Source organism: Urocitellus parryii, chromosome 14 (genome assembly GCF_045843805.1).
Source record: "Urocitellus parryii isolate mUroPar1 chromosome 14, mUroPar1.hap1, whole genome shotgun sequence".
Taxonomy (NCBI): Eukaryota; Metazoa; Chordata; class Mammalia; order Rodentia; family Sciuridae; genus Urocitellus; species Urocitellus parryii.
In genome coordinates, this window is record NC_135544.1 from 12,425,058 (window position 1) to 12,437,402 (window position 12,345).

The 12,345-nt window shown below is 37.8% G+C and overlaps 1 protein-coding gene across 1 annotated transcript in view; it reads left to right on the forward strand.

Moving 5' to 3' along the window:
- Positions 1–3,404: 3,404 nt before the first annotated feature.
- LOC113176550 (A disintegrin and metallopeptidase domain 3-like) overlaps positions 3,405–12,345 on the forward strand; it is a 192,901-nt gene continuing 183,960 nt past the window's right edge. Inside the window, exon 1 of the mRNA XM_077792723.1 lies at positions 3,405–3,622. Within this exon, the coding sequence (XP_077648849.1) occupies positions 3,405–3,622 (218 nt within the window). The remainder of the gene's footprint in view (positions 3,623–12,345) is intronic.

Here is a 12,345-nt window from a genome sequence, read left to right on the forward strand (position 1 = left end):
ACTCCATATACTATGAATCAAATTGATGAATTAGCTAATGAGTTAAATACTTGGGCAATAATCATGTGCAAATCTAAAGTTTCATTTGATAACCACTTACCATCTAATCCTTTATTGTCTTTTTGGTCATTGCATCCTGTAATTTTTCCAAAAATGACAAGAAAAACACCTATCATGAATGCTCCAAATATATTTACTGATGGGTCAAATAATGGTACAGCAGCAATAATTACACCTGATCGAACTTTTACATTTTTAGTACCCAAACAATCAGCTCAAAAGGTAGAGCTTAATGGAGTATCACAAGCTTTTGTGATGTTTAAAGATTCTGTATTTAATTTATTTTCTGATAGTCAGTATTCAGTTAATGCTATAGTATCCCTTGAATATGCTGGTAGGATTTCACCTTCTTCTACTGTTTTCTCTTTGTTTTCCACTATACAAAGTTTAATCTGCGACAGAAAATATCTATTCTTTATAGGACATATCAGGGCACATACAGGATTGCCTGGAGCCCTTAGTTTGGGCAATGATTTAGCAGATAAAACTACACATGACATACAAATTTTCTCTATACTAGAAGAAGCTATAAATTTTCATAAAAGGTTCCATGTCAATGCTAATACTTTACAAAAGCGTTTTAAAATAACTAAGGAACAAGCTAGACAAATAATAAACAATGTCAAAATTGTGTGACCATTTTACCACAAGTTAATCTTGGAGTCAATCCTAGAGGACTGATACCTAACCATATTTGGCAGATGGACGTCACACACTTGCCAGAATTTTGAAAATTAAAATATTTGCATCTTACAATTGATACTAATCCTGGATTTTTGATGGGCTCCCTTCATGCCAGAGAAAAACCTAAAGATGTTATAGCTCATTGCTTACAAAATTTTGCCACTGTGGGCTTTCCAAAACAGTTAAAAACAGATAATGCCCCTGGTTATACGTCTACTTCTTTTAAACAATTTTGCTCATCATTTGGCATTACTCATATAACAGGAATCCCATACAATCCACAGGGACAAGGCATAGTTGAAAGAGCTCATCAAACTATTAAAATGTACTTATTAAAGCAAAAAGACGGAATTGGGAAGGGGTATATATTCCCCAAAGATAAACTTAAAAATAACCCTTTTTACTCTAAACTTTTTAAATTTGGATTCATCAGGACTTAGTGCTGCAGAAAGACATATGTGTCCAAAAAATGTACATAAGCCCAAGGTACTTTGGAAAGATATTCTAACAGGACAATGGAAAGTTCCTGACCCAGTAATTGTCTGGAGTCGCGGGTCTGTTTGTGTGTTTCCACAGGAAGAACAGCAGCCGATTTGGATTCCAGAGAGATTAACCAAGGTCCTGACCCAGTGATTGTCTGGAGTCGGGGGCCTGTTTGTATGTTTCCACAGGAAGAACAGCAACCGATTTGGATTCCAGAGAGATTAACTAAAATCCTGACCCAGTGATTGTCTGGAGTCGGGGGTCTGTTTGTGTGTTTCCACAGGGAGAACAGCAGCCAATTTGGATTCCAGAGAGATTAACTAAAGCGAATTCTACAGACCAAAAAGAATATGATTTGGCTCAAATCAATAACAGCTGATATCCAGAACTCCAATTTGACTATCCTTACATCTGCGACAGAACCAGGATGCTTTTTTCAATATCTGTTTTATTATTGCCCTTTCCCATATCATGAAGTTCTATTTTGTTTTTTGAGCTAATACAGACCTACGTTAATGTTTTGCTGATCAGTTCTATTTTTTTTTTACTATAGAGTTTTTAAACATTGCAATGGAGATTTCACCTCTAAAAAGTTATAAGGCCTTTACTATTATGTTATGTGTTATATGTATTATATTATGTGTGTACACTTGTGTTTTGTGTTATATGTTTGAATGTACATATGTCCATATATCATATATGATGAGTGCTCAGGAAAAAATGGATCCAAAATTTTTTTTTTTTATTCACGTGATTTAAATGGTTTAATTTAAATTGGGTAAATAACTGTTAAGAATTCTTTTAATATGTAAACAAAAAAGAAGGTTAACAGATCTGTTTGTTTACTTTCACCTATCCTTTTCATTATATTTAATAATTCTTTTCAAGATAATGTAAATTGTTAAGAAAATTGTTTTCTTTTAGTGCCTTCTGGAATGTTACACAATGTTTTCTTTAGCTATTATCGCCAGAATTTCTATCTTCATACCAGTGCCAGTGAAGATGATGGAAATTTTTAAGAAAATTGTTTTCTTTTAGTGCCTTCTGGAATGTTACACAATTTTTTCTTTAGCCATTATTGCCAGAATTCCTATCTTCATCCCTGTGCCGGTGAAGACAAAGATAAAACTAATCTACAGTTTCTGCAATAGCCATCACTGAACCGCTTACAGAATTTGCCTCAACTATGTGTCACTTGTATGCATTATGAACTCACTTGTATGCATTGTGAACTATCTGTTGGTGCAGCGACTTGTGGTACTGTTGGGGTATTTTTGCTGATGATGTCATCGGTCGTACAATTTTCCCAAAAGGAGCTGTCAATTGGCTTGATATATCTTCCTCCCTTCTGCTTGTCATGATCGTTCAGCTAAAATTTGGGGGCCAACAGAGGTGAGGCAAAGAAACTCACCCCCCCCCCGTTGGTACGTCTCCACAAGTGTGGCTGTATACTGGACTGGTATTCAATGACGGGTAAGATCCAATTACAATGGTACCAACCTAAGACAGGAGGCTGATGCCCTGAGGTCACCTCATCCGAAGACGGGTAAGGACCATATGTAGTATTGGACAACCTAAGGCAGGCACGGTCCCTAAGCCACATGCTTGTTGTTTAAACAGAGAGGGGGAGATGTTGAGAGCCACAGCCAAAGGGGCCCCAACAAACTTCCAGCTGCCAGCAAACTTCCAGCTGCCGGCTGATGATTGGCTCACAGTGGCCCCAGCAACATCTAGCTGATTGGCTCCTCTGCGGTCATGTTCATTGGGCTGTTTCCCTGCCCTTCAGACTGCCAGCTGATGATTGGCTCACAGTGGCCCCAGCAACATCTACCTGATTGGCTCCTCTGCGGTCATGTTCATTGGGCTGTTTCCCTGCCCTTCAGACTACGGAACTGCTCATTGGGGGAGTCCTTTGGCTCCGCCCATGCGACCTAGCCAATCAGCCTCAAGAGCAGGAGGATTGTGGGAGGTGGTGGTTGGTGTGGGGGTGAGAGGTTTGTGGAAGCCGGTGGTGGCAGTTGGGCTCCGAGGGTTTTTCCTGAGGAGCTGTTTTGCTTGGCGTTTGTAGTTCTAAAAATAAAGTTAGTTTTTTTTGACAAGTGGCTCCTGAATTGTGCCCAGCGAGACTTCGGCACCCGCCCACATAGCGAACAACCAGGAAACTTCAAAATCTCTTCATGGATGTGACCGCAAGGACCAAAGGACTCTCGACCCCCAACTCCCCCTACTGCCAGAGTCAGGCAGACCTGAGACTCACCAGTGGAACAGGCCTAGAGGCCTGCCAGGATGGTGGACACATCACTCCAATTGGAGTAGGGGCAGAGGAGAGCAGCTGCCCGCAACCGGATCAGGCCCAACGACCTGAGGGGGTGATAGTTACATCGCCACAATTGGAGTGGGGGAAGAGCAGAGCCGCCACCAGCACCCGCAGGGTGGGCAGACCTGCGGATAACTGAAGAGCAGGCCTAGCAGCCCGCCAGTGCGGTAGACAGATCACCCCAATTAGAGGAGGAGCACAGCTCCTACCCGCCCTGCAAGGGAGATTTTTCAACTATACAAGAGCAATATAAATAATTAGGGGGAAAACCTCATAAACACAACTGTTTCACCAAGCAGAAAGAAACGTGATCAGCATGAAAAGACAAGGAAAGAAAGGACCACAAGCAATGCAGGTCTACTCAACTTTAGAAGAGGTAATAGCTGCAACAGAGGGAATGTCAGAGAGAGAGTTCAGGATATACATGCTACAGATGATCTGGAATCTCAAGGAAGACATGAGACAGCAAAATCAGACAATGAAAGAACACATTGACAAACAAATCCAGGAAGTAAAAGATCAATTTCACAGGGACATAGAGGTAATAAAAAACAAACAAATAGAAATCCTAGAAATGCAGGAAGCAATAAACCAACTTAAAAACTCAATTGAGAATACTACCAGCAGAGTAGATCACTTAGAAGATAGAACATCAGACAATGAAGACAAACTATTTCAACTTGAAAAGAACATAGACAGCTCAGCAAGACTGCTACGAAACCATGAGCAGAACATCCAGGAATTATGGGATAATGTTAAAAGACCAAACTTAAGAGTCATTGGGATACAGGAAGGCACAGAGCTCCAAACCAAAGGAATAAACAATGTATTCAGTGAAATAATATGATAAATCTTCCCAGACTTGAAGAATGAGACAGAATCCCAAATCCTAGAAGCCTACAGGACGCCGAATGTGCACAATCATAAGAGATCCACACCTACACACATTATAATGAAGATGTCCAACATACATTATAAGGAGAGAATTTTAAAAGCTACAAGGGAAAGGAAGCAGATTACATTTAGGGGTAAACCAATAAGGATAACAGCTGATCTCTCAACACAGACTCTGAAAGCTAGAAGATCCTGAAATAACATATTTCAAACACTGAAAGAAAATGGGTTCCAACCAAGAATCGTGTATCCGGCGAAATTAAGCTTCAGGATGGAAGATGAAATTAAAACCTTCCACGATAAACAAAAGTTAAAAGAATTTGCAGCTAGAAATCCATCTCTTCAAAAAATCCTTGGCAAAACATTACAGGAAGAGGAAATGGAAAATAACATTGAAAACCAACAGCAGGAGGTAGGACAGTAAAAGAGGGAAAGTAATCAAAGAGGAAAACAAAACAGGTTTAGTAACATTAATAAACAAATATGGCTGGAAGAACAAACCATATCTCAATAATAACTCTAAATGTTAATGGCTTAAACTCAACAATTAAGAGACAGAGGCTAGTAGAATGGATCACAAAACAAGACCCAACAATATGCTGCCTACAGGAGACACATATGATAGAAAAATATATACATAGACTGAAAGTGAAAGGTTGGGAAAAATCATACCATTCATATGGACTGCGGAAACAAGCAGGAGTATCCATAGTCATATCTAGTAAAATAGATTTCAAGCCAAAGTTAATCAAAAGGGATAAAGAGGGACACTACATACTGCTCAAGGGAACCATACACCAACAAGACATAACAATCATAAATATATATGCTCCAAATAATGGTGCAGCTATGTTCATCAAGCAAACTCTTCTCAAGTTCAAGAGTCTAATAGACCACCATACAATAATCATGAGAGACTTCAACACACCTCTCTCACCACTAGACAAATCTTCCAAACAAAAGATAAATAAGGAAACTATAGAACTCAATAACACAATTAATAACCTAGACTTAATTGACATATATAGACTATACCACCCAGCATCAAGTAGCTACACTTTTTTTCTCAGCAGCACATGGAACCTTCTCAAAAATAGACCATATACTATGTCACAGGGCAACTCTTAGACAATATAAAGGAGTAGAGATAATACCATGCATCTTATCTGATCATAATGGAATGAAACTGAAAATCAATGATAAAAGAAGGAAGGAAAAATCAAGTATCACTTGGAGAATGAACAATAGGTTACTAAATGATCAATGGGTTTTAGAAGACATCAAGGAGGGAACTAAAAACTTCTTAGAGTTAAATGAAAACACAGACACAACATATTGGAATCTATGGGACACACTGAAAGCAGTTCTAAGAGGAAAATTCATTGCCTGGAGTTCATTCCTTAAAAAAAAGAAAAAAAGAAAAAAAACAAATAAATGATCTCATACTTCATCTCAAAATCCTAGAAAAAGAAGAGCAAAGCAACAGCAAAATAAGTAGAAGGCAAGAAATAATTAAAATCAGAGCTGAAATTAATGAAATTGAAACAAAAGAAACAATTGAAAAAATTGACAAAACTGAAACTTGGTTCTTTGAAAAAATTAATGAAATCGACAGACCCTTAGCCATACTAACGAAGAGGAGAGAGAACCCAAATTACTAGCATACGGGATGAAAAAGGTAATATCACAACAGACACTTCAGAAATACAGAACATAAACAGAAATTATTTTGAATCCTTATACTCCAATAAAATAGAAGATAGTGAAGGCATAGATAAATTTCTTAAGTCTTATGATCTGCCCAGATTGAGTCAGGAGGATATAGACAACCTAAACAGACCAATAACAATAGAGGAAATAGAAGAAACCATCAAAAGACTACCAACTAAGAAAATCCCAGGACTGGATGGGTATACAGCAGAGTTTTACAAAACCTTTAAAGAGGAACTAACACCAATACTTTTCAAACTATTTCAGGAAATAAAAAAAGAGGGAGAACTTCAAAATTCATTCTACGAGGCCAATATCACTCTGATCCCTAAACCAGACAAAGACACTCCAAAGAAAGAAAACTACAGACCAATATCTCTAATGAATCTAGATGCAAAAATCCTCAATAAAATTCTGGCGATTTGGATTCAAATACATATCAAAAAAATTATACACCATGATCAAGTAGGATTCATCCCTGGGATGCAAGGCTGGTTCAATATACGGAAATCAATAAATGTTATTCACCACATCAATAGACTTAAAAATAAGAACGATATGATCATCTCGATAGATGCAGAAAAAGCATTCGACAAAGTACAGCATCCCTTTATGTTCAAAACTCTAGAGAAATTAGGGATAACAGGATCATACCTCAACATTGTAAAAGCAGTCTATGATAAGCTACAGGCCAGCATCATCCTGAATGGAGAAAAATTGAAGGCATTCCCTCTAAGATCTGGTACAAGACAGGGATGCCCTCTCTCACCACTTCTGTTCAACATAGTCCTCGAAACACTGACCAGAGCAATTCGACAGACGAAATAAATTAAAGGCATAAAAATAGGAAAAGAAGAACTTAAATTATCACTATTTGCAGATGACATGATCCTTTACCTAGCAGACCCAAAAGGGTCTACAAAGAAACTATTAGAGCTAATAAATAAATTCAGCAAGGTGGCAGGATATAAGATCAACACGCATACATCAAACACATTCCTGTATATCAGCAACAAATCCTCTGAAATGGAAATGAGGACAAGTACTTCATTCACAATATCCTCCAAAAAAATAACATATTTGGGAATCAACCTAACAAAAGAAGTGAAAGACTTATACAATGAAAACTACAGAACCCTAAAGAAAGATATAGAAGAAGATCTTAGAAGATGGAATAATATATCCTGATCATGGATAGGCCGAACTAACATCATCAAAATGGTGATATTACCAAAAGTTCTCTATAAGTTCAATGCAATGCCAATCAAAATCCCAACAGCATATCTTGTAGAAATAGATAAAACAATCATGAAGTTCATATGGAATAATAAAAGACCCAGAATAGCAAAAACAATGCTAAGCAGGAAGTGTGAATCAGGTGGGATAGCGATACCAGACTTCAAAGTATACTACAGAGCAATAGTTACAAAAACATCATGGTACTGGAACCAAAACAGGCGGGTGGACCAATGGTACAGAATAGAGGAGACAGAAACCAATCCACAAAATTACAACTATCTTATATTTGATAAAGGGGCTAAAAGCATGCAATGGAGGAAGGATAGCATCTTCAACAAATGGTGCTGGGAAAACTGGAAATCCATTTGCATCAAAATTAAACTGAATCTCTTTCTCTCGCCATGCACAAAAGTTAACTCAAAATGGATCAAGGAGCTTGATACAAAAACGGAGACCCGGCATCTGATAGAAGAAAAAGTTGGCTACTATCTATATACCGTGGGGTCGGGCTCCAAATTCCTCAATAGGACACCCATAGTGCAAGAGTTAACAACTAGAATTAACAAATGGGACTTACTCAAACTAAAAAGTTTTTTTCTCAGCAAAAGAAACAATAAGAGATGGAAATAGGGAGCCTACATCCTGGGAACAAATCTTTACTCCTCACACTTCAGATAGAGCCCTAATATCCAGAGTATACAAGGAACTCAAAAAATTAGACAAAAAGACAACAAATAACCCAATCAACAAATGGGCCAAGGACCTGAACAGACACTTCTCAGAGGAGGACATACAATCAATCAATAAGTACATGAAAAAATGCTCAACATTGCTAGCAGTCAGAGATATGCAAATCAAAACCACCCTAAGATACCATCTCACTCCAGTAAGAATGGCAGTCATTATGAAGTCAAATAACAACAAGTGTTGGCGAGGATGTGGGGAAAAGGGTACACTGGTTCATTGTTGGTGGGACTGCAAATTGGTGCAGCCAATTTGGAAAGCAGTATGGAGATTTCTTGGAAAGCTGGGAATGGAACCACAATTTGACGCAGCTATTCCCCTTCTCGGTCTATTCCCCAAAGACCTAATAAGAGCATGCTACAGGGACACTGCTACATCTATGTTCATAGCAGCACAATTTACGATAGCAAGATTGTGGAACCAACATAGATGCCCTTCAATAGATGAATGGATAAAAAAATGTGGCATTTATACACAATGGAGTATTACTCTGCATTAAGAAATGACAAAATCATAGAATACGGAGTTAAATGGATGGCATTAGAACAGACTATGCTAAGTGAAGGTAGCCAATCCTTAAAAAAGACATGTCAAATGACTTCTTTGATATAAGGGAAGTAACTAAGGACAGAGTAGGGACGAAGAGCAGGAGAAGAAGATCAACTTTAATAGGGATGAGATGGGGGGAGGGAAAGGGAGAGAGAAGGGAAAGTGCATGGAAAGGGATGGTGATCCTCAGGGTTATACAAAATTACATAAAAAAGGAAGTGAGGGGTAAGGAAAGAATAATAAAAGTGGAAGAAGTGTTTTACAGTAAAGGGGGTTGAAAGAGAAGGGGGGGAGGGGAGAGGAGGGGGGATAGTAGAGAATAGGATAGAGAGCAGAATTCATCAGACACAAGAATGGCAATATGTAAATCAATGGAAACGTAATTGATGTAACTGATGTGATTCAGAAATCTGTATACGGGGTAAATGGGAGTTCAAAACGCTTTTGAATCAAACAGTGAAATATATCAAATTAGATGTAATGTTTTGAAATACCAACAATAAAAAAAAAGAAAGGGGTTCCCAAGCTACGAAAAAACTAAGAGTTTCCTGAAATCTCAGCAAATATTTTTTCAAACAATCTGGATGATAATTTCCGGTAATGACCAGTACACAAATCCGACTTGGCTCACCAAATTTCGTTCTTCTAGATTCAACCGTTCATTTGCAGTAACCGTTTTCATTTTTAGGTTTCATTGTGTTTTCTCCTATATGGATACAGGTAGTTGGAACTCAAAATCAAACACGGTTTGGGCTAGCTCTTTGAAACTTGGCACAATAAAGTAGTTCCAAGTTGTATCTCTATGGTTTGTTTCCTATTGATGTAGCCCAAAGCAGAGACTGACGAAAATCACTTTCATTGAAAGGGGTTGCCAAGCTTCCAAAAAACTATGATTTCCTAAAATCTCAGCAAAAATTTTTTCACCAAATCTTGATGATACTTTCAGGTAATGATCAGTACACCAATAAAACTTGGCTCACCAAATTGCGTTCTTCTAGGTTAATGCGTTCGTTTGCAGTAACCAGTTTCATTTTTAGGTTTCACTCTGTTTTCTCCTATATGGATACAGGTAGTTGGAAATCTAAATCAATCACGGTTTGTGCTACCTCTTTGAAACTTGGCACAATAAAGTAGTTCCAAGTTCTATCTCTATGGATTGTTACCTACTGATGTAGCCCCAAGCACAGACTGACGAAAATCACTTTCATTGAAAGAGGTTGCCAAGCTTCCAAAAAACTAGGAGTTTCCTGAAACCTTTGCAACCATTTTTTTCCCCAACCTTGACGATTCTTTCAGGTAATGATCAGTACACCAATCCCACTTGGCTCTCAAATTCCGTTCTTCTAGGTTAAACCGTTCGTTTGCAGTAATCGTTTTCAGTTTTAGGTTTCGCTCTATTTTTCTTCTATATGGATACATGTAGTTGGAACTCTAAATCAAACACGGTTTGTGCTAGCTCTTTGAAACTTGGCACAATAAAGTAGTTCCAAGTTCTATCTACATGGTTTGTTTCCTATTAATGTAGCACTATGCAGAGTCTGGCTAAAATCACTTTCATTGAAATGGGATTCCAAGCTTCCTCAAAACTTCGAGTTTCCTGAATCTCAGCAAACATTTTTTCACCCAATCTTGATGATACTTTCAGGTAATGATCAGTATACCAATCCAACGAGGCTCACCAAATTTCGTTCTTCTTGGTTAATCCATTCGTTTGCAGTGACCGTTCTCATTTTTAGGTTTCACTGTGTTTTCTCCAATATGGTTACATGTTGTTGAAACTCTAAATCAAACACGGTTTGTGCTAACTCTTTGAAACTTGACCCAATAAAGTAGTTCCAAGTTCTATCTATATGTTTTTTTTTTTTTCCTAATGATGTAGACCTATGCAGAGTCTGGCGAAAATCACTTTCATTGAAAGGGGTTACAAAGCTTCCCCAAAACTATGAGTTTCCTGAAATGTCAGCAAACATTTTTTCACCCAATCTTGATGATACTTTAGGATAATGATCAATACACCATTCCCAATTAGCTCACCAAATTTCGTTATTCTTCGTTAAACCGTTCGTTTTCTGTGACCGTTTTCAGTTTTAGGTTTCACTCTGTTTCCTCCTATATGGATACATGTAGTTGGAACTCTAAATCAAACACAGTTTGTGCTAGCTCTTTGAAACTATGCACAATAAAGTAGTTCCAAGTTCTATCTCTATGGTTTATTTCCTATTGTTATGGCCCCAAGCAGAGACTGAGGAAAATCACTTTCATTGAAAGGGGTTGCCAAGGTTCCCCAAAACTACGAGTTTCCTGAAATCACAGCAAACATTTTTTCACCCCATCTTGATGATAATTTAAGGTACTGATCAGTACTCCAAACCCACTTGGCTCACCAAATTTCGTTCTCCTAGGTTACACCTTTCGTTTGCAGTGACCGTTAACATTTTTAGGTTTAACTCTGTTTTCTCCAGTATGGATACATGTAGTTAAAACTCTAAATCAAACACGGTTTGTGCTAAATCTTTGAACTTGACCCAATAAAGTAGTTCCAAGTTCTATCTATATGGTTTTTTTCCTAATGATGTAGCCCTATACATAGTCTGGCGAAAATCACTTTCATTGAAAGATGTTGCCAAGCTTCCCCAAAACTATGTGTTTCCTGAAACCTGATCAAATATTTTTTAAACCAATCTTGATAATACTTTCAGGTAATGATCAGTAAACCATTCCGACTTGGCTCACCAAATTTCTTTCTTCTTGGTTAAACTGTTCATTTGCTGTGCCCGTTTAAAATTTTAGGTTTCACTCTGTTTTCTCCTAAATGGATACATGTATTTGGAACTCTAAATCAAACACTGTTTGTGCTAGCTCTTTGAAACTTGACACAAGAAAGTTTTTCCAGGTTCTATTTCTATGGTTTGTTTCCTATTGATATAGCCCTATGCAGAATCTGGCGAAAATCACTTTCATTGAAAGGGTTTGCCAAGCTTCCCCAAAACTACGAGTTTCCTGAAATCTCAGCAAACATTTTTTCACCCAATCGTGATGATACTTTCATGTAATGATCAGTACACCATTCCCACTTGGCTCACCAAATTTCTTTCTTCTTGGTTAAACCGTTCGTTTGCTGTGAACCTTTTCAGTTTTAGGTTTCACTCTGTTTTATCCTATATGGATACATGTAGTTGGAACTCTAAATCAAACACTGTTTGTGCTAGCTCTTTGAAACTATGCACAATAAAGTAGTTCCAAGTTCTGTCTCTATGGTGTGTTTCCTATTGATATAGACCGAAGCAGAGACTGAGGAAAATCACTTTCATTGAAAGGGGTTGCCACGCTTCCCCAAAACTACGAGTTTCCTGAAATCACAGCAAACATTTTTTCACCCAATCTTGATGATACTTTCAGGTAATGATCAGTACACCAATCCCACTTGGCTCACCAAATTTCGTTCTTCTACGTTAAACCGTTCGTTTGCAGTGTCCGTTATCATTTTTAGGTTTCACTCTGTTTTCTCCTATATGGATACATGTAGTTGGAACTCTAATTCAAACACGGTTTGTGGTAGCTCTTTGAAACTTGGCACAATAAAGTAGTTCCAAGTTCTATCTCTATGTTTTGTTTCCTATTGATATAGCCACAAGCAGAGACTGAGGAAAATCACTTTAATTGAA